The following is a 27,765-nucleotide window of genomic DNA, read 5'->3' on the forward strand; positions in this document are numbered from 1 at the left end:
TCTCTCAACGTAGATCCTCGTGAAGCCAAAGGCGTCGTGTGAAAAATCCGCAGTTTCTACATTAATGGATTGTTTCTGTTCAAGAGCTCCTCTTTCTTCTCTGTGATTTCTGGGTAGATTCTAGGGTTTCTATTTGCATCTCTAACCTGGGAGCTGCTAATAGTCCACACAACTTTTTCGTTTGTGGGTTTTCCTAATTTAGGGTTAGGACAAATTTCTGTATTTTTCATCCAAGAGAGATAAAGGATGTATGCTGATAAATTGGAGGCTGAGTCTGGAAGCAGGAAGGTCGTTAAGGATCGTATCAATGGCGGTTCTGGCGACATCTCTTCTCGCGTGCGACAAGTGACTGGGAAGAGGTTCTAATCTATCTCCCTCTCTCCGTCATAATTCTATTGAGATATAACTTGCTTTCCTCGAGGATTCTTCAGTGTATTAGCTGGGACTCGAAGAATCTTTAATCTATATAGCTATATGATAATCTTCTTTTTAGCAGCCCAAGCTTAGCTCTATGAATTAGAGTATGGAATCCACTCTTTTTGTTAGCTTAGTAGGATTCTCTGATTTGCCCATTTTGAATTGGTAGTTTCAAACAACTTCACTAAATAATCAGATAGATCAGCTTTATGAGCTTCTCTGCTTTGAGTCCCTACCTGAATAGTTGAATCCGATGTTGTTTTTGTTGATGGTTGGTGATTTGATAAGGGTTTTAAGGCCATTTAATTGTGATGAACTTTGTTTGCTTTTGCGTTGGGGAATGGTTTATATTCATCTCGTTCTGTAGTCTTCATTGTTAATTACGTATCAGTTTATCACAAGTTTCTCCTTCCTCGTGTTTTCAGGCAAAGGCAGGACGACAAATGGGAGCATGATCTTTTCAGTAGTGACAAACCTCAACTTTCAAGTATGTTTTTTTCTCACCTATTCTTCTCAGTAGAAAATTAATAATGAGAAAAGTATTTCTGTTTGGTTGTTGATTCTCTGTCGGATGGCTTATTAAGATCGCAGAGTTGATCCTAGAGATCTTCGTTTGAAGCTCCAAAAGAGACATCATGTGTCTCAAAGTGGGCGAGAAGCTGGTTCAGGCGTGCGGGATTTACGGGAAAAGCTCTCTGGGACAATGAATCTGCAACCAAAAAACAGTGATGCGCCAAAACCTAAAGTGGAGGCTGCTAGACCAAGTATGAAGAGCGTAGCGACTGAAACAGAGACTAGAAAAACTTCCACTCAAGCTACCAGGAAGAAATCACAGCAGGCAATATGATTCACTTTTCTTCAACTCTATTTTTCCATCAGTACTTTATTCCTTGGGAGAAACCATTCTTCTGACCGGTGCGAAAATATAGTTAGACTCATAGCTTACAATGTCTCTTCCCTTGTATACATGCCATCCATTAATGTTTCTTTGCTTGTCATCTTTTGGTTCAGGCTGATTCATCGGTTGATAGCTTTCTGGAATCATTGGGTCTCGAGAAATATTCAACAGCTTTTCAAGTGGAAGAAGTATGTAATATCTTCTATTAGGTTGATATTTGTGTTATGTTATTGATGACGCATATATAACGTTCCTATCCTTTTTGGTCTTTCACAGGTTGATATGGATGCTCTCATGCATATGACAGATGATGACCTCAAGGCTATGCTCATACCGATGGTAAGCTTCATATTCAGTTGCCTCGCAACATTTACTCTCACTCACCGTTATATCCTATCTTACACAGATTTTGAATGAAAGCCAATTTCTCTGTTTTGTTTGATCTGTAACACGAAAAAACGACTGATAAAAACTACATTCAGTCTCTTTGTTCAACATTATTACGCTCTCTTTTGACAAGATGTGTTTTCGTTGCAGGGTCCGAGGAAGAAGATACTGCTTGCTTTGGGATCTAAACCCTAAGAGCTTAGTGACTTCTACATGATGGTTTGAAGCTCAGGTGAATAACCTCTGCAGTTGTTACATTAAGAATGATGAGAAATGGTTCCGGATTTGGCTCTCTTTTTCTTGATTGTATTTTGCCCATCTTAAGAGCTTAGAATTTTTTGGGTTAGACATCTGTAATCTTAACATGGTGACACATACACTGTTTGATTGCACGACTTTTGATGTGAGAGAAGCCTTGAGATAAATGCGCCGGAAATCTAGAGTTCCCTTCTCAATGTAACATTGTTATCATAATTTTGTATTCAGTCAACCAAAAACTTAGAAAGTTACAGAGAATCTGTAGTATGCTAAAGAGTCCTAGGCCGTCTTCTTTCTGGTTAGCCATGTCAAGTACTTTGCCTTCTCTTGTTTGTATCTCCTCCATTCTCGTAGTGCTGCAAGGACAACGTGTCCTGCCACGGGCAGGAAAAATGGCTATCCAGGAAAGCAGATTCACATTAGACTCAGAGAAACAAGAAGATGCTAATAATAATAACAGTAGTACAGACAAGGAATCTTACTGAGTACACTGCAAAGCAATGTTCATAAGAGAAGTAGCTGACGGACATGATGGATGGATGGAAGAAGGCATTCTCGGCTAGAGACCTTGCTTCTCTTGATGAACCTTTATGGCACACAAAACCGCAATATCTTGTTAGATTCACCAACACTAAGGTAGAACAGAGTATTTTGAGTATAGGTCAAGCGTCACATACTGGCTGAAGAACTGTATCCTCCCAAAGAAGCATTAGACTGAGCCAACTTTGCTGCTTTCAGAGAATATTTCACCTGGTTTGGGGGAACACAATGGAATGATCAGAACAGAAAAAGGTTTCCAGAAAAGGGTTCTAGTTGAGAAACTTACTTGTTCTCCAATTTCATCCTTGATAATCATCCTGGGGAGTGACCGAACCTGCAAGTGCCAAGTGATGAAGATTAGAAAAAATTGAAATGGAAACACCATGATGCTGCAGCGCGTGCTATAACTATACATGCGGAGTTAATAACACACCAATCTAGAGAGAGAACCGAGGGTTGTTGAACAAGAATGGAGATTGAAGCATGTGTGCTTCCGTGACAAGACATCCAATTCCCTGCAAATGATACACCAGGAAAGACAACACCCATCAATATCCATTCCTCATTAGCATCCCTTGCTTTACTTTGAATCCTTTTTGTCCATAAGCTCACATCAACTTTAGGTTTTATCACATACTTACCACTCTGTAAAGCCTCTTTCACTAGGTAAAATCTTGTAAGTGCCCAATCCACTGGTATAAATGGCTTCAGACTTAAAGCCAAATAGTTGTCGGAATTGTCCCAAGAAAATTTCAACTATTTGCTCGAGATCCTGTTTCAGAAAGTGCAAAATCAATGATAATACTTCAGTGATCGTCCAAGGTTCTGCAAATACTTAAATTAAAAGTGAAAAGGACTATGAAAGTAAAAGTGAGTGTGAAAATATCAAACAATATATAATTGGTGTAAAGCATATTATGACTATGAAAAGAGAACCGGACCTGAGGCGATATCGTGTTCCGACTTGGGCTTTCAGAGTCCTTGTCACAATTTCCCGGGTTCCACACAATCACACCGCCCCACATCTATAGAACAAAATGACAAGATGCCATTGTTTTCACAAAGAAGGTCTACCAACAGATTATGAAAAGGAAAGAAAATATTGATGTGTGGAAACTAACCGGAGATATGAAGCCATTTGTTTTAGATATCTCCCCATTTGGTAACTGCAAAAGAAGAGGGCATTCTTTTCCGGATGGAATATATCTGACAATATGAGGAAAGATCATAGAGTTGAGATATTTCTGTGCAAACATATCTGCTCAGTTTATCAGGAAACAATATAGTATAGTCACAGCATCAAGCAGCATAATAAGCAAGGATGGGCAGAGTAAAATAATATACACCACAAATTGCAGTATTTTGGACCGTCCACTGGCTCCAGCAGAAGTATCCAAGTGCCATTCGTTCGAATTCACCTGGAAAAACCATTTAAGATGATCTTTTAAGCAATCAGTTATATCCAAATTAGCCATGGAGATGGTGAGAAAGGGTACGTACGAAAAAGGGAAGATCACTGGTCCTAAAGATGTAGCTCTGAAGTTTTTTATCCCAAGATGAAAAAGAAGACTTCGGTGTATGATACAAAACCTAAAGACAGAGAAAACATAGATCAGTAGCTCGAGAGAATAGTAAAGATGCCAAAGATTAGGGTCCCGTGGCGAATGCTACCTGACTTTCAACACTTATATTAGCTATAGGTGCTAAGGCCTTAGTCACTGGAGCCAACAATGCCTCGTCTATCCTTTGAAAGTCCCTGTGAACAGAGTGCACAGACAACAGGTCACAGGCAAGTACTTAGTCAAACAAAGACCGGCAAAAGAAACGGTAAACACAAGATTTCTTCAAGGCTAAAGCTGAAATGAATGTTATGATGGCAATACATATTTCGAGAAAAGCTTCAAGTGTATATATATCCAAAACAATTGTGAGAAAGCATAACACTTGGATCATTACCAATCGTAGACCCAATCACGTGGATTAGAATTTAATAGACTGAACGAAAGAACAATCCTCCCATCTGATCCAACAGGCATAAACTCTCCCTGAATTGAGTCTTCGTCTCTTCCACCAGTCATAAACACCTTAACGAAAATCTCAGAAACTCTAGCCACCATGTCACCATATCTTTCTTCTAATCCATTCCCCACAATCCACGCATGCCTTCGCTTGCCCACCACAGCTTTTACCTCATCCCCACCATTGGCATTCTCTTTATTCACCACAACAACACTGTACACTTTCCCACTCTCCTCAGAACAGCCACTAAACACATCATTCAAAGACTCATCCACTGTATCATCCACTCCAACACCAAAAACATTTCTTTTGATCACTCCACAACGGTAAGAGCACGTGGTAGAACTGTGAGCAAGTGTTTCAGAGCATTGGTCATCTCGGTTCTGAACGGTGACAGAGAGGGAAAAATTGCAGGAACCACATTGTGAATTTTGATGAGTTAACTGATTTATACCATCTTGTATCTGAGATCGTAAGTTATCCGGATCCGTCGATGGGAAACCGACGAATACAGCGTGGAAATTGCAAGGGAAACGCAAAGGAGTAGACTCAATTTGATCGGAGAGCGAATCGATGTCGTGGAACGGTAACGGAGAGCGATATATTTCCACTGACTTCCACAGAAATGGCACACCTGAAACCTCCGATATCGGAATTAAGTAAAGGAAAGCAAAGCAAGTAAAATCGAAAAGTCGGAGCTCAAGAGATGAAGAAGACCAAAAATAAAATACCTAAAAGGAATGAAAAGAGTACAGAGGTGGTGATGAAGAGACGCTTCAATCCAGGTTTGGTAGAACGCATAGTCTTCGGATCAAACTCCGGCGTGATTCCCGGATTCAGACGATCGGAGGTTTCTTCCATCGCTGCTTTCCTAGAGTTGAAGATGCCACAACAACACTTGCTCTACTCTCTCTTGCGTCGATTTTGTCAGTGCCTGCGATGTAAAATATACAGTCTTCTCTATGAAGTAGGTACTATTGTTCAAATGGCCGTCTTAGCTCAGTGGTAGAGCGCGTGGCTTTTAACCACGTGGCCGTGGGTTCGATCCCCACAGACGGCGTTAGATCCTTTTTTGTATTCTCCTCTACTGATTGTTCTTTGCTACCTACTATGAAAGTTTCATTGTTTAGATGGCTTCTCGCTCATGTTGTTGATTTTCGTGTAAGTTTTTAACATCTGGAAGACATCATCAATGGGTGAAGAACCAAGAGCAATTCCATTACCTTCCAGCAAAAAATAAACGAGTACAAGAATTCCTCGGATGCCATTTCCGCATTAAACTATTACAACTTACGAGCCATTCGTTTACAAACACTCTAAAACTCTATCAAAGAGTTTCGGGGATTATTATTGTCTTCTGTCTGGCTGCTGTGATCAGCTCTACAATCCAAGGCTCTTAAGAATCTTATATCACTTCAGGTTTTCTTTGTTCCTACCAAAATCTGGCTTTGGAGATTCTGGTTGTCTTCTAGCAATCTGTCATACTCCAACAATAGCTCTGAAGACTGCTTTTGAAGAGCTGTGACATGGGCTTCAGCTGTTTCGAGCTTTGTTTCTTTCTCTTTGGATTCCTTCTCTGCTTTCTTCAGATTCTCTGAAACACAGGACAGTTTTTCTTTCAGCTGCTTAATTTCCTTGGATGTCTTCTCTTCTTTCTCCTTCAGTTCGGTTCTCTCCTTCCTAAGTTGTTCCAGTTCTCCTTTCGATGACCCGACATTGCTTCTTAAAGTGATAAGCTTTTCGAGGTAATGATGTGTCCGGTCAATGATGAAGCCGAAAAAGAGCACAACACCTGCAAGATCATGAGGTCAAAACGTGATTCCAATCATCACAACAAATTTCACTCAAATCCTCCCAAATTTAGTGAACATCAGCAGTATCAAGCACAACTATGGAACCACTGGAATGGACACAATCATAGAGATCCCCCTTGCCAAAAGATATGTATCGCACAAATCAGTTAAATACTTATGTAGGAAATATACCAACAAATTGTTCTTAGTTTTTTCCCACTCACTAAAATCACAGCAATCTTAATTCATTCTTTGCTAATAACTACTAAGATAAGAGCAAGAGCTGAAGTGGGGATTATAACTCTGGGTACAGGGGAAGAAGATAACTAAATTTACCCCAATTTTTCTATCTAAAACATATCTATCTACACTGAGAATCAATCAAAGAAAAGAAAAGAGAAACTGACCCATAAGAGAAGCCTCAAGCAAGTGTGTTCTCCAGAGGACTTGATCCATAGGAGACATTGTCCCAAGTTTGGCACCCTTGTTCTGGATCTTAATGATATTCATGAGATTCGACAGGAGGATCACAGACATGGTTCCAGCGATGGTTTTCACAGTAGCAGGACCTTTCCCCAATTTAAGCTGGTCTAAGCTCTTCATTACAAGCTCCCTTAAAGGACCAATCTTCACCAATAGTAAGAACGCAATCGCACCTTCTACGAACAGAACCAGGAATAGTAACTGAATCATGTCTGATTCCCCCCCTTCCCAGTTCCGACCAAAAGGTAAAGTTTGTGCCTTTAAATCAAAAATTCACTCGCACTGTAAAAACCCTAAACTCTCGTCCTCAATAACAATTCTGGGCATGACACCTTTGGAGCTGAAACCCAATTCCCAGATCGGGAAACGCTAAAACAAAAACAAAATTGGGGGCTCTCTAAAATTCAGTTGCTTCTAAACGAATTCGGCAGCTATATCGTTTGGTACCTCCAAGAAACCATGGATTAGAGAACAAAAAAAAACTTAAGAAATTGACGAAGACGATCAGTATCGCACACGGCAGGGCTAAGGATGTGGAGGAGGTCAGCAGCGAGTTCATAGAGTACGAACGAACCAAGTGTTATTTTGCTTTAACCTTTAGAGAGGTCAATACATTTGTGATTACTGGTTTGACATAAACTTGAGATTATTGTGGGTCTGTGACCAGTCAAAAAGTGGAATTGTACATGTCCGTTGAGTAGAAAAGAAAACACTAATTGTGTGACCACTCTTGGAAAGATCTAATTCTTCTAAAAAACTCGCATTCTTCTTATACTAGTTTCTTCATAAGTTTTTGATATATTTACACTTCTTCATAAATTCAAAATCGCTTTTATGGTAGGTTAAAGATAGTAGTAGAAATGGAATTATGGAAGTGGAGTGGGTATTATAGTTTGGGTATTAAACTTGTTAATCAATGATTTTGCATATTTCGTCGATTTTTGATTACTTACTACTTACTAGCAGTAATCGAGGCTAGAGTATGCGTGTGACCGCGCCATCCCAAACTCTTCTACCACCAACCTTTATTTTTTTAAGTAATGGAGTACCTAATTAATTACACTAAACAGTATTTTCAATATCCGAAAACAAGTGGTTTAAATTTTTAATGTGATGGACCGCTAAAGTCAAATACTCAAAACATATTAAATTTGGTGCTTTTACAAGTTGGGTTTTGTAGCCTTTAGGCATAATACATAGACAGTCATTGAAGTCGTCGTCCCCATTAGGGCATATGCAAAGGTATAATACATTGAAGATTGTTCTTAGGAGAAAAAAAATTAAAATATTATAAAAGCATTAAGTAATTGATTATTGGTAGAATATGTTTAGAACATAGGAAATAATAATTTAATAATCAAAAACTTTAAATGTTTTTTTTAAATTAAAAAAAATATTTGAAATTGAAAACATTACAAAACTAAACACTTGTATTTTTTAGAGTTGTAATTTTTGTTTTGGTATATAATGTACATTTTAGACCGGTTTATTTGTGTGATTGGATTGAAAAAAAAGCCCAACACTTAAAAATGCTACCCACTCAGAGACGGACACGTCACCCGGAGAACACCCTTAAAACAGTTCTCGCCTAAAATCACTTCTTCAGTTCTTAACCCTCGAAACCCACTTTTAATTATTAAAAAAACTGTAAGAACAGGCCCAATGTTTCTCTCATACATCCACGATTGAATTTATATATATTAAAAACATATATACGATAACATATATATCATGTGGTAATTAATTAGATACTAATATAACAAAATACAATAATTACAGTTGTAATCATGTTGGCATTCACCCGCTAACCTCAGAGACGCCAAAATAAATTAATACGATACTAGTTGTTTTTTTTTTCTTTTCTCTCTCTACTACTACATGCTAACAAAATAGTTTATTTTAGAATGCCTCGGATAATCGTACTTATCAATGGGTGTTTAGGAATTGTAACTGCGTAGTTATTTCATATCGAACTATGACCCCAACGTCATTTTCTGCCCGCCAAGTGGTGGGCGAGTGGTAGGACCAGTTCGGAGTTGAGGGTGAAATCCCCGAATCTGGGTTCGATCTTCCTCCCTCGCTGTTATCAACACTTTGTTGGGAAGTTTGGGCTTGGACTTCGGCCTAGACAGTTTACCTGGTAGTCTGGTAACAGGCGATCTAGCTACCCCCGAGCATTAGTCGGAAAGCATTCCAAACTCGGATCAGGCAGTGTGGTAGCCCATCCCTCGGGGTGGTAGTGAGTTCACTCTGTAGCACTCTGGTGCGTTCTTACCGAGGCTGACCGGATCAGCCGATCGGGTATATCTAAAAAAAAAAAAAAAGAAAAACTCACTTCCAATTTAAACATGAAAGGTAGTTAATCATGTGGTTCATGTGAAATCCCTAAATTTTGTTCGTAAGGCGTCTCTCTGGGACACGTGGAAGCGCGTGGCCTTGAGACGCGGCCAAGCCACGTCACACGCCGTAAGGTTTTGAAGGAGTCAATGTAGACTACTAGACTATGAGAGAAGAAAGGGAGACATTCAAACTTTACAGAGAGTAACACGAACCGTCAACGCCTTTATATATACACGCACATTTTATGTATCTCTCTGATATCTCTCTCTGTTTCCGACCTAACCATTGTTGAAGCTTTTCTTCATTTCTCGTTGTGGATCAAGAAATATGGCAGTAAGTTGGAAAACTCTTTTGTATCTAACAAAACTGTGTTATCTCTCCCTCTCGTTTGTTATCATCTCAAATCTTTATATCAAAAAATGTTTATGATGAAACCATCAGAGTTTGTCGGGATTTTAGCTTATCGATCAGAATTTGCCCGTTCTTTTCCCAATGAATGTTTAAATAAGTTGTTTGATCAGATCAGAACAGAGATCTGGGTCTTTGTTTCATATCAGTTGACTTTCGTATATATTCTTCTTCTGAATTCAATCTGTTAAAGTATGTGATGGGAAGCTAGAGCTAGTTCCCATAGTTCTGATTAGGGTTTGTATACATGTCGATGTCTTGTACCCCAAGTTTGATATTTCAAGTTGTCTAAGCTCAGAACCCTTTTGAGTCTTTAACCATTTTCAATGTTGAATGATTGATTGCAGAACCGTCCACACGTTCCAAAGTTTGGGGACTGGAACAACCAAGACCAACCATTCACGGTTGTCTTTGACAACGCAAGGACGAACAAACGACAAGACTTGTACGAATCTATTGAGAAACCTGAGACCAAACCTCAAGAACAAGCTCCTCCGCCTCCTCAGCCTGCTAGTAGAAATCAAAGACCGGAACCCCCAAAACCGGTCAAGGAGGACACGCCGAGAGCACCTCCACCAGCGGAAAAAAACAGAGTCAGAGCTCCACCGGCGGATCAACTCTACGGAGGCGGGGGCAGCGGAGGCGCAGGCAGGAGTGGAAGTGGAGGCGGAGGTGGACTATATGGAGGTTATGGAGGCGGATCAGTCGGGAACCAGCGGCAGCCACCAGCTCCTCGTCCTGCGCAGCCTAGACAAAATCTCAGAGGCGGCAACAACGGAAGGGTATGAACACACACACACACTATATATGAACTTCGATCTTGGTTTGCATTTTGCATTAACATGTTATTATATGATTGAAGAAGAGTCACATAATAATATAAGATATATGTGATATGAATGAATTAGTTTTGCTAATAGTCATTATTATGTTTTGTAGGGAGGGACAACGATACCGCCATTCCCAGGATCACTAGGTGCAGGGGAGAACATGAGTTACACACACATTTTCGACAAAGTCAAAGAAGAGAGAAACGAAGGTGTCAGACCCTACGGCGGAACAGCCGGCAACACTCCTTCTCGCCCCATCAACAGTCAACATGATCCATCTCCCAAACAAACCTCCTCCTCCATGGTAATTTGTTTATTTGCTATACAATGTGTAATTAGAAACACAAATAATCTGATATCGTTATAATTAATTTGTGTTTTACTGTGAATTGGAATGTGCAGTTCTGCTGCTTCTCATGGTGCCGCAAGGGATCTAAATATTGAAGACAATGTACATATTTATGAACTTCTTCTCCTTTTCCCTATTTTAATTGTTTGGGATACATCTTTTTTTTCTTTTGTAACAAAAAGAAAGAGTGAAGGTTTTGGTGACAACGTTGGAGCTTCTACAACTTATTTTTAATTATTTAAAATTTGTTTCTCAAGTATGGATGGTAGTTTGTTCGTGTTGTGTAATTGAATTTTGTTATGAAAAAACTAAAAAGAAAAGAAAAGAATTTTGTCTATTTCAGTTACCGACAAAACATCTTTATAAAAAAAGCCCACGGGCCTTGGTCAATATTTGGGAGGTGTAGTAGTAAGTAAGGCCTTTGGTCTAAGTAACCAACGAATAAAAACAAGTGTCCTTTAACAAAGCGACGACTGTACGATGTGGCATGTGAATTAGTTTGGAAAGTACAAGTTAGGACTAATCGTGGAATTGATGATACTTGATAGTGGTCTCAACCACACAAAAAAAGTGTAATGGAGTCAAAACAAATCTCATACTACTAAAGTAGTGTGATCCAGTGTAACCATATTTCGTCAAAACTCTTTTGATAATTATCCTTTGAACCCTTTCGTTTCTCTCATCTCACTCACTCTCCAATTCTGCTTCATCTTCCGCATTTCAAAGGTACAAGCTTTGAATTTCTGCCTCTCTATGTCTGGGTCTGTCGATTGAGTTCTCTATTTTTGTCTCTTCTGTTTGCTGCTTTTGTTATTTCTTCATGGGTTTTCACTTCCACTGTCACTGGTGGTAGATCTTCCACGCTCAAGTAAACTTTACCGCCTTACTGATCATTTTCAAGTTTGAATTTTTTTTTTGGTTCCGTTTGACTAATTTTGACAAAAATCTTGAATTTTTTTCCCGAGTTCTTATAATTCCTGGGGAAATCTGATGAAATGTGTCAAAATCTTTGATTTTTTTGTTGAGAAGTTAATCTTTGTCCTTTTTTTTGTCCGGAGATGACCTTGACCTAAACTTGAGAGTACCCTAATTCAGTAGTGACTCATACTATTTGTGACTGTAAGGTTGGCTTAACTCTGTGTTGAAAGATGACTTCTCGGGTGGTGAGGACTAATATGAGACTTCGAAGGAGGGATGGTGTGAATGTGTCTCAAAACGAACACCAGGAAGGGACTGAACAAGCTCCAACGGTGCCTCAGATTGTGTCTACTCCTCCTAGGGTTAATATAGTTGCTATTGAAGATGATGATGATGTTGTTGAATCAACTGCATCTGCTTTTGCTCAGGTCTGCTCTCTTCCTTTCCTTTGTTTTCCCCTTTTTTCCAAGTCATGGTGTTTATGTAGAAGATTATAGATCTGTGTTTCATTCTTATTCCAGGCTAAAAACAAATCGAGAAGTGCACGCAGAGGACCTGTAGTAGTTGATGTAGAGTCAGGTGAATTAACATCTTTTACTGTTCTTTTTTACATAGCTAACAGAATTTGAATGGCTCATTTGTGGTGCAGTATCATGTCTTATATAGTTGGGAGAATACAATTGTGTTTGTTTGTTCACTTTTGTTACTGTGATGGTATGAGTACAGGTGGTACTAATAGAGGGACAAGGCGTCGCTCTGATCAAACTAGTGCTGACTCGGTTGAGCTTAACAAGCCGGTAAGAGATGTGGTTGTTTATTTTTTTAAGTTTTGCTGTTTGGAGTTTGGCTCACCAAGTTTCATTTTTCTTGTTCAGAGAAAGTCCAAGGCTGTGGCTCCTCCTGTAGAGGAACCAAAATTTAATTGTCCAATCTGTTTGTGTCCATTTACTGAGGAGGTTTCAACGAAGTGTGGTCATATTTTCTGCAAAGCGTGCATAAAGAATGCGTTATCTCTCCAAGCTAAATGCCCGACATGTAGGAAAAAAATCACTGCTAAGGACCTTATCCGGGTATTCCTTCCAACTGCCAGATGAATCATACAGAAACATCACCAGTACTCATGTAAGTCTAGCTAATGAGATTTGTCTTTTGTGTTGAATTCTAAAAAATGCGCCATTCAGATCCTTTTCTCTCTTCTCTCTTGCAGGGTTAATGGTCTATTGATTCTATCCTCCAACAATGAAGAGATGTTATTGATTCTATCACCCAACAATGAAGAGATTTTCAGTAGTTGTAGTTTGTTATATCAATATCGTTCTGTTTTGTAAGAGAATTATCTAGGAGTCATGGAAGACCTATTTTTCTAATGGAGATCATTCATTGGTGATCTTCATTATTTGAGTAGTTCCTTATTGCTTAGTGATTGTTGAGATATTTTAGGGAAGATACAGTATTGTTGAATCTTAAGAAAACATTCTACATCCTGAGCCTCTGGTATGCGCAGTTATGTTCTCACTAAGGTTCACTAGAAGGCAGTGAATGGCATCTGCACATTTCTCTGTTGGTCCACAGTTTCCTCAAATATTTATGTGATAAGTTTGCACTTTGTGTTATCATTCACATGCAATCATTGACTCTGCAGATCAAAGAACACGCCCAAAAGCCGTGGCCATATTTATTGATCATTAGCTTCACTGTTCATGATAATTGTTTGCAAATGCTCATTACTTGTTCCTCTATGGCCTTAAACAATAGACCCTAACTATGTTCTGATAGCAAAAACGAAAGTACTTTTTAACTTCCAGGAACTCACAATCAAAGATTGCTTTCAGGGCTTAAACCCGATTGATTCAAGATTATATGTTTCCTATTCGTTGTGTTTTCTTCAATATGTCTGCACAAGAGTTAAAATAAATTTGGTTATACAAGAATGAGAGATATCTAAATCTAAACAAAGATGTTTCTCTTTCTATGAAGGTGTGTGTAGCTTTCTCGGGTCTGTATCGACCTCAGAACGCCCATCTTGGTGAAGAACTAATAGCTCTAGGTCTAGGTACCGGTTTGAAAATCTGTTGCTCTGAACTATTGTTCCTTTTCTTCATGATGGATGAGACAGTTGGGCTGTAATAGTCATTACTCCTCTGTGACATTGCTCCTTGTGAATGCATCTTCTTTCCATGGACGAAGCTTCTCTGTTTCTCCAGCATTTCTCTTCTACCATTCGAACTCTTCTGAGGAGTTCCCCATCTGCTGGAGCTCACACAGCTTTGGCTCCTTCCAACTCTCTCATGATGAAACTCGCTTTTTCTTGGAGGAGTTGGGTAGTTTCGGCTTTCTGCTGTTTCTGCAGAATACATCGTCTCTTCCTCGCTGCTGTATCCATGATTGTTATATACATAGTGAGCTGCGGCTGGTGGTGAACTTGAGATGACCTCACTGAGATCACCGTTTACTGAACCTGTCGAAGCAATCTGCGCATCTGATCCCTCAGAGACAATCTCAGCCTCTTCCACTACGTGGTTACCCTGTAGAGAGTTGAGCTCAGGAAGAAAGGTTGTAGCTTTAGGTATCCGTGGAGGAAAGTTGATGTCCAAAAGGTGTACTTGACCAGTCTCATTTCTTAAAGGACCAGAAGTCAACTTTGGCGATTCATATATCTCAGGGGTCGGGATACCCTGTGCATGAGTAGTAGTTCCGCCACCTTGTGGATTGGTTTTTGAGGTTTCTTCTTCTTTTTCTTCCTCAGCAGCTATAGAAGAGCTCGGATGAGTTTGATCTCTAGTGTTAGATGAAGATGGTGTTCCAACATCAGCAGAGTCGTTTGGCTTGAAAACACGGCGCATGGTGAATGAAGTACAAGAACGCTCACTCTTCTGACCAGAAGACATTAACCGAATAAGAGGCAACTTGGGCTTTGAAGAATGTTCATCCAAACTACCTTCCCAATGCTGATTCAGCCAGTCACAGATTACTGGTATTGGTATACCAAACTGCATCATCAGTGGCTTGTTGTTATCTTTCTTCAAAGACGAAGAGGAAGATGTCGAGGTTGAGGTTGGTGATGTCGATAGTTTCCTCGGATCACAGATCATGAATGCGAGATTCCCTTGAACATCAAATCCAGCAGATCCAGGACTCCAAATCATTTCATCAGTCGAGAGCTTGATGAGATTGTCGGTAGCTACAACTAACTTTCCCTCACCGATCTTGAGTTCATTCTGATTGGCATAGCCTAAGAGGTACACCACACTCCCTAGATCCAGGTTTGGTTTGGAACATGTCTTCAGGTAATGTGGCTGTTGGGTTTGGCTCTGGGAATTTGAGTCTCCATCAACAAGGTCTAAGCCAACAATAGTGAGATCAATAACCGAACTTGTAATGAAAAACCTGCAAACGGCACCAAATAAAGATGACAACATTCATTTCTCATAGCTTAAGAACAGAAAACATCATCATTGACCAAACAATCCACAATTCAGATTGATCTAGAGCTTGTTCTTATTATGTTTGATGCAATCAAGAAAATTCCTTTTTGGGAAATATCTGAACAAATGAGTTTTCATGTTCCAATAATTACATAATGGAATATCAAATTTTTGGTTTAAAGTTTATGAAATTAAAATCAAAACTTACCCAAATTCAGCTACAGATCCAGAATCATTACCATATAGCGTAAGTACAGTATAAAGCTCTTTTCTTTAGGTTCTTTTTTGAAAAGCTATGAATTATTTTTTGAAAATTTGAAGAAGAGCCAAAAAAAATTATGGCATTGAATCAAAATTTACCCGGATCGTGCTACCGACAATACATGAAAATCAAAAATCAAATTTGAATCAAACTCAAGAGTAAAGAGAGAGGTGGGACCTGTGAGGGAAGAGAGCGGCGGCGACGCCGTTCTGGAGGCGGACCTCGGCGGTTTCGGTGGCGGAGATGGAAGGGAGATTGAGGTGAGTGGTCAGAAGAAGATTCCGGTGAATAAGGAATCCCGTACCGGAAGTAACACCATTTGGTCCGGAGACAGAGATTCGAGCCATCGCCGGAGCTTTGCCGGAAAAAATGGAAGCTTTCATCTTCTCGCTTTTGCCTACTCCTTTACAAAAGCACCATGAGTCCAATATCACTCCCATTGATTCTGCTCTGAGATGGGTTTTGTTTCAAATTCCCTAATTTGGCAATCTGGATTTTGGGAGAGTGTTTGGATCTGAAAAGGATGGGAATTTAGGAGATAAGTGTGAATTGGTGGTGAGTTAGTAATAATGGGATTATGGAGACACAACACATGTATGTGTCTGTGTCTGTGTCTGTTTGTGCTGTAAAAACATCAACTTTCACCGGATTTGGTCTCGATGAAGACCGGAGAATGGGAGAAAACTCAAGAAGAGGCAAGTGAGAGAGAAACAAGAGACAAGGGAATCGTGAAATGAGTAAAGAGATGTGCTTCTTTAAGCTGGGGACTTCTTCTTCTTCTTCTATCACTTTTATTTTTTCCTTTAATTCAAAAGAAAATGTATAAAAATTGGGGAAAATGATTTCTTTATTTGGTTCAAGTGTGCCATTTTGTAAGAAGAAGCAAACAGAGGAAAAGTCTAGAGTGACAGACAGGTCAGGGAGGATCTTGGTCCATGTGATGAACATGGATGGACTTTTTGCTTATTATTTTTGATTAGTGTCTTTTTTTGCTTATTATGATTAGTGTTTTTTGCTTAACGTTTTCTTTGCTTGTCAATTTGTCTAATCATGGTTTCATTCACTTAAATCTCTCTTTGATATCAATAGATTTGGACATTTATCCAAATTGTTACCAGTTTAACCATTATAGCAAAAAAAGTAAAATCAAAACAACATTTCCATTTCAGAAATCTAGCTTAGAAAAAACTTGAAATAGTTAGATGTTGTTAGATTGATTCAGTTATTGTTACAAGTCAATTTATTATCAGCATTGAAGTCAAACTTTTTTACTTCATAACAAACCAAACTAGAAAATCCAATTCAATCAAATTTTATTTGAGCATTTAAGTTATCTCTCAAGTAGTTTAAACCTAGGAAGCACGGAAGCTCCGTCCGTAGTCCGATTCCCGCTTCGGAAGCTAAAACAGAATCGGAAGCTTCAGGAAGCGCCCGGAAGCATGGTGGAAGCGCGATTCCGAAAAAAAGGAAATCGGAAGCGTTTTGGAAGCTATGATTCCGTTTAGGAAGCGTTCTATTTTTATGCGATTCTGATTTTGGAATCGTTATTAAGGAAATATTTAGGAAGCGTGATATATTTTTTGTATTTCTTAATTAAATATGAAATTAGAAAACCCTAATTACAGTTTACTAAACAAGAGAATATCAATTGTGGCTAAATTTCGTCTTTGGCAAAACTCTTGTTGGGATTGACCCATTTGATTGGCCCTGCAAAAGAGAAAGCTAGGTTAGTGATGATGAAGAACAAGGAAGTTCTGAAGTAGAACAAGAAGAAGAAGCTGTCATGGTTGAAGAAGAAGAGAGGTCAACTAAAGAAGAAGAAGGAGTCAACGTAAAAAGAAGATGTGTTTTGAGTTAAGAGATGGAGTGGGCCTAAGTGGTTAAGGTGTGGCCCAACAGAAAAAAGGTGTTGTCTAATGGGTCTAACTAAACCCCATTCGTAGAAGTAATTATAATGTCCAAGTATAACTAAGCGTTAAGTGATTGTTGAGAGTGTTTGCTAATGGTGATGAAAATGAAAAGGAAGACGATAGTCCAAATCTTTGACTTATGCGTTATGTTTTTTTTTTTAATCTCTAATCAACTTAATTAAGTATTGGATCTCTTTTATTTAAGACAAGAGTTATTTAATCACATTTGAGTTATTTAATTACATTTGATTATATATATATATATATATACACGCTTCGTATCTATATCGTAAATTTTTGAAAAAATCGTTTCCACGCTTCGCTTCCCCGCACCTGCTTCTGATTCCATGCAACTTAGGTTTAAACTTTAAAGGCTAGTCAGCTACAATTTTTGAATTATACCAAGTAACACTAGTTGGATTCACAACTTATTTATTATATACACGAGAAAAAATGTTACAAACGATATTCCAACAAAAAGTCAATTAACTCGAACTTGTCAGAATTGTAATATTGTTCAATTCAATTCATCATGTTTACAACACAAAAATAAATCCAATTGCAAGTCCTTTGCCTTTAGCGCAGAAGAAGTCTTCTGCCTCCGCCATATCCTGCAATATAACAATAGCACCTAAACAAACTAGTACATAATCAACACTAAGAACAGCAAGGAGTACAAGCACTAAGCAATAACTTAATTTAGCCTTAATAAGCTATAAGAATTCGAGTTAACAAAGACAGAAAAGAGTAAAGAAAGTACATGCTGCAGAAAAACTGCTTCTTTAGGACAGGTAGGGAGCTGTATTAGACCGATTCCAACCATTAATAGACTATAGCATCCAAGGGACACTACAAAGTATATAGGTAGCTGGTGCAAAGATATACATTAGTAATATTGACTAGCTCAGAATAGCAATAAGCAAAAATGAGAACAACAGAGTCATTACTCGCCAACAATGTATGGCTCCGAGCAATAATTGCAGCCTACAAAAGAGCAACCAAAAGGTAGAGACTGCTACCAGCAGGCTCAAAATCTTTACAACATGCTTCATTGTCCTTGAAACAAATCTTATGTAAGATTTGAGTATTACAGTGTTAAGGCTATAGATACCTGAAAAGAGGACTAAACTAATGCATTCTCACAATTTCTTGCATATTTGGAGCTGGTCACTAACTCAAATTACTCAACTCAAAATGATACTAGTAAGAGGGTGCCAATAAATGAGATCTTAGAAGTAAATGAGATCTTAGAAGTAAATGACCTCAATGATTCCTTCAGATAACAGAATGCTAATCCCAATCCACTAGGCATAATTTCCACACATCAAAAGCAACGTATGTACAGACCAGAATATAGCATAGTCCTGGTAGCTCATAGAACAATACACTGCAACCCAAAACATCAAAATAGGGGAACAAATTCTCAGGGGCTCCTCAAGCTCCAAATTTTGTCTCAAATACTCCTCAATGGTAGAAAGACAAAATTACCCTTAATGAGGGTTGATTTCGGGTGATAAAGGTTAAATACAATTAAATCGGTAAATGTTCAACGAAAAACACAATAACTCAGTGGTTGCGAGCTCCATGCGCACGCGCGCCCCCCAGAGTTCGAATCCTTTTATTCGGGTTGTAACTGGTACAACTAGGGAATATTCGGGTACAACTAAGTTGTGGTACAACTAGGAGGAGGTACAACTAGGTGGTACAACTAGGTGGTACAACTAAGGTCTGGTACAACTAGGAGGGTACAACTAGAATACCAGTTGTACCACGTATACCTAGTAAAAGGGTAGTTTCGTCCTTTCATTAAAAGGAGGAGAGTATGTAGATTAGAAGAGAGTATATAGATTAATTCTTTGACTCTGAGGAGCAATTGAGATTAGTCTCCAAAAAAAACGACTTCTCACAGTTTCTTGGATCACAACCGTCAGGAACTCAATAGCAGAACCTGAATACATGACTTCTCATAGTTCCTCAGAATTACAACATTCAATCCTCAGGAACTCAAAGCCATTAGACAAAAAATTTCAAAACATTTAAGGCTAAAAGAATTGAAAACCTGAATCCTAAAATTCATTAAGCTGCCCCAAAACCAAGCTTCTACTAACAAACAAACTCCAATTAACTATCCAAATCAAATCATGTACCCAAAAATCGAATTCAAATTTGATATATCTAGCAATGATCAGCAGCCATCAGAATGAATTATTAGAAAATGATTTTGTCACGGTTCATTCAGATCAGAGTTAACCTCCAATCATCCGAAACTCAAAACCCTTGCGCAAAATTTTCAATCATCATTTGGCAACTTATCGATCAAAGCCAACAACGAAAATAAACACAAGACTCATTCTGTAAAACAAAAAAAAAATCACCACCAAAAAGCTACATAAAACCAACCGAGCCTTTCTTCTAAAGCAAACGAAACCAAAACATTCAAACAATCAAAAACATGCACCACTATTTGCGGGAGAGATCGAACCTTTAAGCTCACAGATCTCGCCGCCACTCTCATAGTTTCCACCTTTCGGCTGTTTTAAACAGTCGTGTCATTAGGGTTTTTATTCAGGTCTTAATATCATGGGTATAATCGTCATTTCACAAAATAAGCCTTTATCTTGGATAAGCTAAACCGGTTTCCAAACAGATCTTGCTTCGTTTCAGAAATTATTACGATTGCAATCCCTAATCCCTAATTTAGAAGTCCCGGTGCGCTTTTGATCAAATCGGCGAATTTCACGGCATGGCTACGGCTGTTGGAGGCGGAAGCGATGTGGAGGTTGGATTTGCTAAGCTTCAAGGTGAGGATTTCGAGTACTATATGCAGTCGTACTCCATTATACTCGGCCGGAATTCTAAGAAAGCGACCGTCGACGTTGATCTCTCATCCCTCGGCGGCGGGATGAACATTTCGCGCAACCACGCTCGGATCTTCTATGACTTCACGCGACGCCGCTTCTCTCTCGAGGTCCTTGGCAAAAATGGTTGCCTCGTTGAAGGTGTCCTCCATCTCCCTGGGAATCCTAACGTCAAGCTCGATTCACAAGACCTTTTGCAGATTGGTGACAAAGAGTTTTACTTTCTCCTTCCGGTTCGGAGCATTTTAGGTGGGCCATTGGGACCTAGGCATCACGTCTCAGGGCAAACTAGTGTTGTTCCATACCATAATTATCAGTCAGGTCCGGGTTCTGGGTCGGGTAAAAAGGGTGTCAGGAGTAGAGAGTTGTATGAGTACGATGATGAAGATGATGATGAAGATGACGATGGGGAGGATATCAGAGGCAGTGGAAAGAAAACAAGGAGAGATGGACATGAAGTTTATGCTTCCGGAGGTAAAACCAGATTGCTTATGATAGCTTAACTTCATTGTGTAACTAAATAGGTTTCAGGTTACGATGCTTACTTGATCAGATCATTCATGTTTTAGACTTTTGAGTAAAACTTGTTGTGATTGCTGATTGAAACTTCTTAAAGTTGGATTGCATGATATTGTATCTGCTTCATGTGTGCAGAGAAGAAGAGAGAGGGAAGATCAAAGGTAGATCGTGAAGCTGATGATCAACAAGTTTTGCAGCTGGAGGAAAAAGATGTTGTATCATCTGTTGCCACTGTGCTTTCCGATTTGTGTGGTCCGGGAGACTGGATGCCTATGGAAAAACTTCATGCGGTGGTTAGTTCTTACCTGAAATTTCCATACCTTTTTCTAATACAGAACGTAGTACGAGTAATTGAAACAAGACTTGTGTAGTATCCAGGTTAGAATAAGTGTGAAGCTATGTACTTGTGTTTAAGTCTAGAAAGTATGTCAGTTACTCCACAGATTTTGAATAACTTCTTTGTGATTCAATATAATGGCTAATGCATGATAGTGGGTTGGTCTGTGACAGATATTAAAGGAGTATGGAAACGTATGGCATCACAGTCGAGTAAGAAGATACCTAACACAAGAAGACTGGGCTATCCCTGAAGCAAAGGGTAAACCATGGTACGGTTTGCTGATGCTGCTGAGAAAATACCCGGTGCATTTCGTCATCAACACTAGATCAAAGGGAAGGGTTACCCTTGAATTCGTTTCCCTCGTTACCCTACTCACATGAGAACTTGACCTTAGTGACTCCGATTGTTTGAGATTTAAGAAGCTTTTCTCTCTTTTCTTTGTTACATATGTAAAATATTTTGGCACTGATTAGTAACACGCTGTGTCGGTTTTCTGCACCAAAAACTCCAACTTCTTCTTGGTCGTTGCAGTTGAGGGATTTTGATTTTCTTTTTCTTACTAACGAACGAACCATCGAGATTTTTCTTTCGTCAAAGAGCAAAAATAATTCATGCACATCAGGGGAAAAAATAAACGTACGGATGCAATTCAGAAATCGTTAAATGTTTAGTGGAGTTGGGCCATAAACAGAGAAAAGGCCCAAACTGGCTCAAGTACGTATCCAGACAATATAAAATGGTTGGAATGTGGAAACTTAGGGTTATGCTCGTTTCTGTTGCAGCCACTAAATCAATATTCTGAGATCGAAAAAGCTTTAAAAAAAATCTGTGATCGAAGCTTAACGAGAGAGTAGAGTGAAGATGATCTATGATGTGAACTCTGTTCTGTTCAGATCCTTCCTGAGCCAGAAGGGTAGCTCGTCCGACAAAAGGTACAAAATCTTGTCTTGCCTGATCCAAATATGAGATGATCTCGATGTTGTTCCTAGATCTATCTAGTGATGTTTCATTCTTCTCTTCTTCTTAATCTCATCATCATCTTCGTATGTTTAATCAGGAAAATGGAGGACAAGCCAAGAGAACAGAAGCCCAAAGCCAGCGACAACAAACCTGTTATGAATGAATAGAGTAGATCTTCTTGTAATTTCTCTTTACCTTCTCCTGGTATTTCAGTTGTACGGATCATTTTAATGAATTAAGTTTCTTTCCTTGCAATTGCCATTTGCCAAATGGATTGGCTTCTTTGGGTTATTTATCAACTGAGTTTAGTGGCCAATTTCTTCGAGTCAAATCCCAAAATTCTCATCAAAATATGTCTGACCATTGATACCACTAAAGGAACCAATACATTCGTTTTCTTTTACTGTAACTTCTTGGTCTACTCACAAAACATTCAGTAAGTTCATCTATTGATCATAACGAGTTTCTTTGAGTCTAATTGCAAAACACCAAAAAAAAAAAAAAACCTTTCAATGAATCCTAATATCTCTGAACGTTGTTGTCACTACCAATAACCAAAACTGAACAGTCAGTTGGTAAAAATCACTAAAACCATATATGTGAATGTAAATTGCAGGCTATTATCTACATAACTAGTCAGGTTCAGTTCTGTTCCTGCACTCGCCGAAGCTTCTTCTGCACTTTAAGCTTTCGCTGACCAACCCATAGAGGAGATGCCTGAATAAGATTCATGCAAGCATTAGCAAAGTCAATCTAACACTTATGGCTTCAAGAGATCAAAGCACGTACGTACCTTTACTGCGCTCTCGGCAGCATCTGCGTGCACAAACCACACAAAACCAAACCAATCGTCCTACCAGTTTCATACAAGTACACAAAATCAGTGTTTCCATTAAAAAGAAAAAATGCTTGTTAGTAGATTACTTAATTACACTTACCAAACCAGGGTTAAAAACTTGAACTCCTCCTCTTTTGATTGGTCCAAACTGCTCAAATGCATTCTCTACCCAGTCAGTGGTTGCATTTGGAGGAAGGTTTCTAACGTGAACTGCACAACTCTCATATAACGCTGATACAAACAAACAAAAAGGTTAAATACAGTGATTCATACATCTGCAACTCAAAAACAAGACCAAAAACAAATCAAAGGTATATATTTTACCTTGAGACTCTTGATTATTCTCATTTCCAGTATCATCATCCTCTGGTTCATAAACTCTCAGTGATTCTTCATCTGCAACTTCGTTACCTCCATTTCTTAGACACTTGAAAATATGGAGGCTGCTTATAATAATCGAACTGATTGTCTTGTTACCCACCATTATTACCAGGATCTTTTGTTACGCTCATTTCCTCGCTTCTGTATATAATTCCTGGTCCAGGGGATGGAGTTTCCCAGTAACCTGATTCTCAACCAAACAAATCCGGATCCTTGAGCACAATTCTTTGACAATTAACCGAGACTATTATTTACTAACACTCCCACAAACTCACCTATATAGTCAGGTCGCTTCTTCTCCACGTAAACGCTACGCCAATCAAACATTACAGGAGAAGCCTGCATAAGATTCATGCCAAGTGCCAACAGTATCAAAACCAATCAGACAATTCTAAAATTGAACCCCAAGTAGTCAGACCAAAATGCTAGCGTGTACCTCTATTGCTGCCTGGGCGGCACTTTCTTCCTTAAACTCCACAAAGCCATAAGAAAAGCTCTACCAGTTTCAAGAACACAAATTAGTGTTTTTGTTTACCCCATTAACGATGCTTGTTAGTAGATTAGTTAACATTTACCCTTTTGTGCCTAACTTCAACTCCACCTCTTCTAATTTCTCCAAACTGCTTAAATGCATCCTCAACTAAGGTAATGGTTGCATCAGGAGGAAGTTTTTTAACGCAAATGGCTGCACCTTCAGTTATCGCTGGTAAATAAACAAAACAAAAGGTTTTAGATAAAGACACCGAAATATTGAAGCTGCTTTGTTACTCACCATCATTAGCCTCGGAGATGATGTCAACAAACTTGAACATGTCAGTCAAAACAAAGTAGCCTTTTTCTTGGGGAGCAAGAAAGAAGTTTTGTGTGAAGTTCCTTGCAGGTCTCTCTTGTGAAGTGAAGTAGCCATCAGCAACGACGAGGATACCCCCACTATGAGATTCTTGGGAGATGAAACTGGTTACCTCAACCGTATCAAAATCACTAGAAGATAGCATATCAAGATCCTCAATCATATCCTGTTCCAAGATAAGGAATCAGTAACAGACCAAAGTTACTTGAAAACGACTCAGGGTCAGGGATCATGAAAAGTATATAACCTGTAGGGTAGAGGAACGCATCGTTCCATCAAGTCCAGGCCGTGTAATCTTACTGACATCTTTATAGTAGCGAGGGAGAAGCTTCGGGGAGTTTTGCAAGGTCTTATAGTAGTTCTCTGCAAATCCATCCCCTAGCTATACGTTTTATACAGAGAGTTATAATCACAAGAAAATGAAATCCGATGGAACAGAGCATACAGTTGATTAGATTTACTATACCATTTTAGCAGAATGTTGTGCAGCAGGATCCATTGGTTCAGAGAGTTAACCAATGCCCTGAATCTAAAGATCAAATGCCAAACTCAAGATCCTTAAATCTAGCCAAGTACATAAGCATATAACCAAAGAATCCAATCTTGAGCAAAAGATTGTTAAGAAAATGAAGGAAGAAGCAAAGATTTTGCCTTTACGTTTCACCGAGGTCTGCGACACCAACTTCAATGGCGGTTTCTAGGGTTTATTCGCGAGAAGGAAGAAGCAGGTAAGAGACGAAGAGCGTGAGAGAACTTTTTTTTGATTTGGCTTTCTCGTTTCGTTTCAGTCGCAGAGAGTCCTATTTATGCAATTTCGTAAGATGTACATATTTACATTTGTTGCCACTGAGTCTGAGAGCAGCGCTAAAACGAGTCTACGTCTAACCGTTGACGCGTTGACCGTTTTATTTTGAAGGAATACAAAAAAATATATTCGATGTTGTTGGTTATATAATCTGTAATGTTTAACCGAATATGTTTATCGGTTCAAGGGCCAATGCTCAAAAGGGCAAATGACTTCCGAATTTTTTAATTCTCCTAAAACGACTAGAGAAACAATTTATCGTTAGCCTAAATTTATCTCCTTTATTGGTCACACATCCAGATTTTCAAGCTTCTCTTCTAAAACCTTAACAAAAATCCCATTCATTGATTCAAAATATGTCTTCAAGAACCAATATCTCTACGTGTTCTTTTACTGTAACTTCCTAGTCATCTCACAAATCAATCATTATAATTACATATCTAGTTTTGATCATCTTCTTCTTCTTCTTCCTCCGGAATTTGACCAGCTCCTCCTGTTTCTTTCATTTGCTCCCTTGTATATCTGTTTTGATTGTATTGTCGCCCTTCTTCCTCCTGAATCTTCCCCTGTTCCTCCGTTAAAGTCTCCCAGTTTTGGTTCTCTTCTTCTTCTTCTTCTTCCAGACCAAATTCTTCTGTTCCTCTCACTTCCTCGCTTGTATATCTGTTGTGATTGTATTGTCGTCCTTGTTCCTCCTGAAACTTCATCTGCTCCTCCGATTGATCCATAATCTTTTGCCAGTTGTGCAAGTCATAAACTTCTGTTCCTCTCGATCCCATCATTAACTTCTGCCAGACGTCTGTTTCTCTCACTTCCTCCATCATCTTCTGCCAGTTATAAAAGGGGTTACCTAGTGATCCTCTCACTCCCTCGCCTCTGTGTATGTTTCCTGGTCCAGCGGATGGACTTTCACAGTAACCTGATTCCAAACCAAACAAAACCGGAGCCTACTTGAGCACAATTCTTTGAACGTTACAGAGACTAACTAATACCTTCCACATACTCACCTTTAAGGTAAGATCGATTCTTCTGCACGGTAATTCTGTACCCAAAAATACTTAGAGGAGACGCCTGAATAAGATTCATGCCATCATTATCAAAACACCGATCAAACAGTTAAACAAGGGTCATCAAGGTCCAAAGCGCCTACCATTATTGCCCTGTTGGCGGCCTCTGCTTCCTCAAACTCCACATAAGCATATTTCCCTTTATATCTCTACCAGTTTTATACAAGTAGACAAATTAGTGTTTCCATGAAGAAGAAAGTGTTAAAACAAAATGCTTGTTAGTTGAATAACATTTTACCTTTTTGCTTCTAAGTTCAACTCCACCTCTTCTAATTTTTCCAAACTGCTTAAATGCATTCTCAACCAAGGCAACGGTTGTTTTTGTAGGAAGCCAATGAAGATAAATGCATGCCTCAGATACCGCTGGTAATAAACAAACCAAAGGTTAAAGAGAGTGTATAACTTAAACAAACAGGATAGATAAAGATAAAATAGGAGAAAATCAAATTTTTTACCTCGAGACTCCTGACTGTTCCCATTTCTAGGTTTTATCTCTGGAGAATAACCACAAGACGAAGAATGTTGATGATTGGAGTGTCCACTTACAACCGAGGCATGAGATAGCTTGGGAACATTTTCAAAACCTTGACTTGGTTCGGAAACTCTCAGTGCAGCTTCCTCCGTTTCTGGAACTTTCTCCTCCGTGACTGAACCATTCACATTAAATCTAGGTCTTAGACACTTACTTCCTTGCAAAGCAAAACATGGAGGCTGCTTAAAATTGAACTGTTACTCACCATCATTAGCAGGTGGAATGGCTGCATTAACCTCGGGTATATCAACAAACTTGAATATGTCGGTCAAAACAAAGTAGCCGTCTTCTTGGGGAGCAAGAAAGACACTTTGTGTGAAGTGCTTTGCAGGTCTCTCGTTGAAAGTGAAGCAGCCATAAACAGCCACGAGGAAACCCTGCTCATGAGAATCTTGGGACGTGACACTGGTTATCACAACCGAATCAAAACCATCAGAAGATTGCATTTTAAGATCATTCTCATCCACATCCTGTTCCAAGATTAGGACTCATTCAGAACCAAGATTTCACCAAAAGTTACTAAGTCGATCAGGAAAAGTATCTTTACCGATAAAGTGAAGACACGTATCGTTCCATCTAGTCCAGGCCGTGAAATCGTACTGTTATCTTTATAAAACGTATAGAGATTCTCCGGGGAGTTTTGCAAGGTCTGATAGTATTGCCTTGCAAATTCATCCCCCACCTACGTTTTATACAGAGAGTTACAATCACAGGAAAATATAAATGAAATCCGAAGAACAGAGCATACAGTTGTTGGATTCTATACAATACCTGTTTTGCAGAATATGAATGAGGATCCATCGATACAGAGAATAACCTGTATCTAAAGATAAGTTCCAAACGCGAAATCGTAAAAGAAATGGTGAGAAGCAGCGGCTAACACAAAAGAAATGGCTACTTGTTAAGAAGACGAAGAAAGAATCAAACAATTGTAAAGACTGTCTTCGCGTTTCTCTAAATCCCCACAACCAAATGCAAAAGATGCCGAAATCGTTGAAAGAAGACTCACCGCGAGGGAGAGAGAGAGAGAGAGAGAGATGTTTGTGGTAGTGAAGAAGATTGAATATGAGTAGCTCCAAGTTCTGCGAGACCCACGTTAATGGCGGTTGCTAGGGTTTATTCGCAAGAAAGAAGTAGCACAATGAGAGACGAAGAGCGCGAGAGAAAGAAGCTGACAACTTTTTTTTGATTTGGCTTTCTCGTTTCGGTTTCAGTCGCAGAGAGTCCTATTTATGCAATTTCGTAAGATATACATATTTACATTTATTGCCACTGAGCAGCGCTAAAACGAGTCTACGTCCAACCGTTGACCGTTTTATTTGGAAGGAAGAGTAAAAAATAGTCAACGTTGTTGGTTATATAATCTGTTATTATGGTT

The 27,765-nt window shown here is 39.1% G+C and overlaps 10 protein-coding genes, 1 long non-coding RNA gene and 1 other non-coding gene across 15 annotated transcripts; 6 read left to right on the forward strand and 6 right to left on the reverse strand.

The window, feature by feature from the left end:
* Positions 1-11: 11 nt before the first annotated feature.
* On the forward strand, positions 12-2,138 carry LOC9320697 (ankyrin repeat and SAM domain-containing protein 6). The gene is made up of 6 exons (XM_002882469.2): positions 12-359; positions 843-904; positions 1,002-1,255; positions 1,429-1,503; positions 1,592-1,654; positions 1,853-2,138. Exons 1-6 carry the CDS (start codon positions 247-249, stop codon positions 1,895-1,897), a joined length of 612 nt encoding a protein of 203 aa, XP_002882515.1. The 5' UTR covers positions 12-246; the 3' UTR covers positions 1,898-2,138.
* On the reverse strand, positions 2,128-5,447 carry LOC9318583 (GPI transamidase component PIG-S). Its single transcript, XM_002884585.2, has 13 exons — positions 5,251-5,447; positions 4,457-5,153; positions 4,172-4,256; positions 4,001-4,090; positions 3,845-3,918; positions 3,622-3,706; positions 3,442-3,525; positions 3,142-3,272; positions 2,934-3,015; positions 2,787-2,834; positions 2,638-2,710; positions 2,443-2,546; positions 2,128-2,356 (listed from the first exon to the last, which is right to left on the reverse strand). The coding sequence occupies exons 1-13, from the start codon at positions 5,378-5,380 to the stop codon at positions 2,240-2,242; spliced, it is 1,800 nt and encodes a 599-aa protein (XP_002884631.1). The 5' UTR covers positions 5,381-5,447; the 3' UTR covers positions 2,128-2,239.
* A 60-nt stretch (positions 5,448-5,507) lies between these two features.
* TRNAK-UUU lies at positions 5,508-5,579 on the forward strand. The gene has a single exon. It is a non-coding gene; the product is annotated as a tRNA-Lys (tRNA).
* A 135-nt stretch (positions 5,580-5,714) lies between these two features.
* On the reverse strand, positions 5,715-7,493 carry LOC9320698 (B-cell receptor-associated protein 31). 2 transcript variants are annotated; one of them, XM_021031323.1, is made up of 3 exons: positions 6,720-7,327; positions 5,913-6,311; positions 5,715-5,854 (listed from the first exon to the last, which is right to left on the reverse strand). In XM_021031323.1, the coding sequence occupies exons 1-2, from the start codon at positions 7,003-7,005 to the stop codon at positions 5,935-5,937; spliced, it is 663 nt and encodes a 220-aa protein (XP_020886982.1). In that variant the 5' UTR covers positions 7,006-7,327; the 3' UTR covers positions 5,715-5,854; positions 5,913-5,934. The 2 variants fall into 2 exon arrangements, with proteins under 2 accessions (XP_020886982.1, XP_020886981.1); XM_021031322.1 differs by having other exon boundaries at positions 5,715-6,311; positions 6,720-7,493.
* A 1,841-nt stretch (positions 7,494-9,334) lies between these two features.
* Positions 9,335-10,978, forward strand: LOC9320699 (RPM1-interacting protein 4). The gene is made up of 4 exons (XM_002882470.2): positions 9,335-9,468; positions 9,891-10,325; positions 10,483-10,677; positions 10,776-10,978. Exons 1-4 carry the CDS (start codon positions 9,463-9,465, stop codon positions 10,815-10,817), a joined length of 678 nt encoding a protein of 225 aa, XP_002882516.1. The 5' UTR covers positions 9,335-9,462; the 3' UTR covers positions 10,818-10,978.
* A 259-nt stretch (positions 10,979-11,237) lies between these two features.
* Positions 11,238-13,130, forward strand: LOC9318584 (E3 ubiquitin-protein ligase RNF4). Its single transcript, XM_002882471.2, has 6 exons — positions 11,238-11,448; positions 11,847-12,068; positions 12,162-12,219; positions 12,367-12,437; positions 12,516-12,762; positions 12,848-13,130. Exons 2-5 carry the CDS (start codon positions 11,871-11,873, stop codon positions 12,732-12,734), a joined length of 546 nt encoding a protein of 181 aa, XP_002882517.1. The 5' UTR covers positions 11,238-11,448; positions 11,847-11,870; the 3' UTR covers positions 12,735-12,762; positions 12,848-13,130.
* Positions 13,131-13,428: 298 nt separating this feature from the next.
* On the reverse strand, positions 13,429-16,373 carry LOC9318585. The gene is made up of 2 exons (XM_002884587.2): positions 15,505-16,373; positions 13,429-15,027 (listed from the first exon to the last, which is right to left on the reverse strand). The coding sequence occupies exons 1-2, from the start codon at positions 15,765-15,767 to the stop codon at positions 13,650-13,652; spliced, it is 1,641 nt and encodes a 546-aa protein (XP_002884633.1). The 5' UTR covers positions 15,768-16,373; the 3' UTR covers positions 13,429-13,649.
* A 251-nt stretch (positions 16,374-16,624) lies between these two features.
* On the reverse strand, positions 16,625-19,713 carry LOC9320700. Of its 2 annotated transcripts, none has more exons than XR_002333112.1 (3): positions 17,998-19,713; positions 17,604-17,848; positions 16,625-16,679 (listed from the first exon to the last, which is right to left on the reverse strand). It is a non-coding gene; the product is annotated as an uncharacterized LOC9320700 (long non-coding RNA). The 2 variants fall into 2 exon arrangements; XR_002333113.1 differs by having other exon boundaries at positions 16,665-16,679; positions 17,604-18,411; positions 18,500-19,713.
* Positions 19,714-19,830: 117 nt separating this feature from the next.
* Positions 19,831-21,517, forward strand: LOC9320701 (FHA domain-containing protein FHA2). Of its 2 annotated transcripts, none has more exons than XM_021030489.1 (3): positions 19,831-20,569; positions 20,750-20,825; positions 21,108-21,204. In XM_021030489.1, exons 1-3 carry the CDS (start codon positions 19,981-19,983, stop codon positions 21,202-21,204), a joined length of 762 nt encoding a protein of 253 aa, XP_020886148.1. In that variant the 5' UTR covers positions 19,831-19,980. The 2 variants fall into 2 exon arrangements, with proteins under 2 accessions (XP_020886148.1, XP_002882518.1); XM_002882472.2 differs by having other exon boundaries at positions 19,878-20,569; positions 20,750-20,907; positions 21,125-21,517.
* A 178-nt stretch (positions 21,518-21,695) lies between these two features.
* Positions 21,696-22,175, forward strand: LOC110229728 (wound-induced basic protein). Its single transcript, XM_021030491.1, has 2 exons — positions 21,696-21,886; positions 22,012-22,175. Exons 1-2 carry the CDS (start codon positions 21,816-21,818, stop codon positions 22,079-22,081), a joined length of 141 nt encoding a protein of 46 aa, XP_020886150.1. The 5' UTR covers positions 21,696-21,815; the 3' UTR covers positions 22,082-22,175.
* Positions 22,176-22,274: 99 nt separating this feature from the next.
* LOC9318586 (putative G3BP-like protein) lies at positions 22,275-24,859 on the reverse strand. Its single transcript, XM_021030488.1, has 11 exons — positions 24,450-24,859; positions 24,231-24,365; positions 23,906-24,149; positions 23,709-23,836; positions 23,570-23,629; positions 23,409-23,472; positions 23,234-23,317; positions 23,077-23,148; positions 22,853-22,983; positions 22,708-22,767; positions 22,275-22,631 (listed from the first exon to the last, which is right to left on the reverse strand). The coding sequence occupies exons 1-11, from the start codon at positions 24,480-24,482 to the stop codon at positions 22,557-22,559; spliced, it is 1,086 nt and encodes a 361-aa protein (XP_020886147.1). The 5' UTR covers positions 24,483-24,859; the 3' UTR covers positions 22,275-22,556.
* A 99-nt stretch (positions 24,860-24,958) lies between these two features.
* LOC110229727 lies at positions 24,959-27,502 on the reverse strand. Its single transcript, XM_021030490.1, has 9 exons — positions 27,397-27,502; positions 27,159-27,210; positions 26,935-27,069; positions 26,593-26,857; positions 26,311-26,502; positions 26,094-26,218; positions 25,939-26,004; positions 25,796-25,859; positions 24,959-25,707 (listed from the first exon to the last, which is right to left on the reverse strand). The coding sequence occupies exons 2-9, from the start codon at positions 27,186-27,188 to the stop codon at positions 25,229-25,231; spliced, it is 1,356 nt and encodes a 451-aa protein (XP_020886149.1). The 5' UTR covers positions 27,189-27,210; positions 27,397-27,502; the 3' UTR covers positions 24,959-25,228.
* Positions 27,503-27,765: the final 263 nt, after the last annotated feature.

This window comes from Arabidopsis lyrata, assembly GCF_000004255.2.
Source record: "Arabidopsis lyrata subsp. lyrata unplaced genomic scaffold ARALYscaffold_3, whole genome shotgun sequence".
In the NCBI taxonomy this organism is placed as follows: domain Eukaryota; kingdom Viridiplantae; phylum Streptophyta; class Magnoliopsida; order Brassicales; family Brassicaceae; genus Arabidopsis; species Arabidopsis lyrata.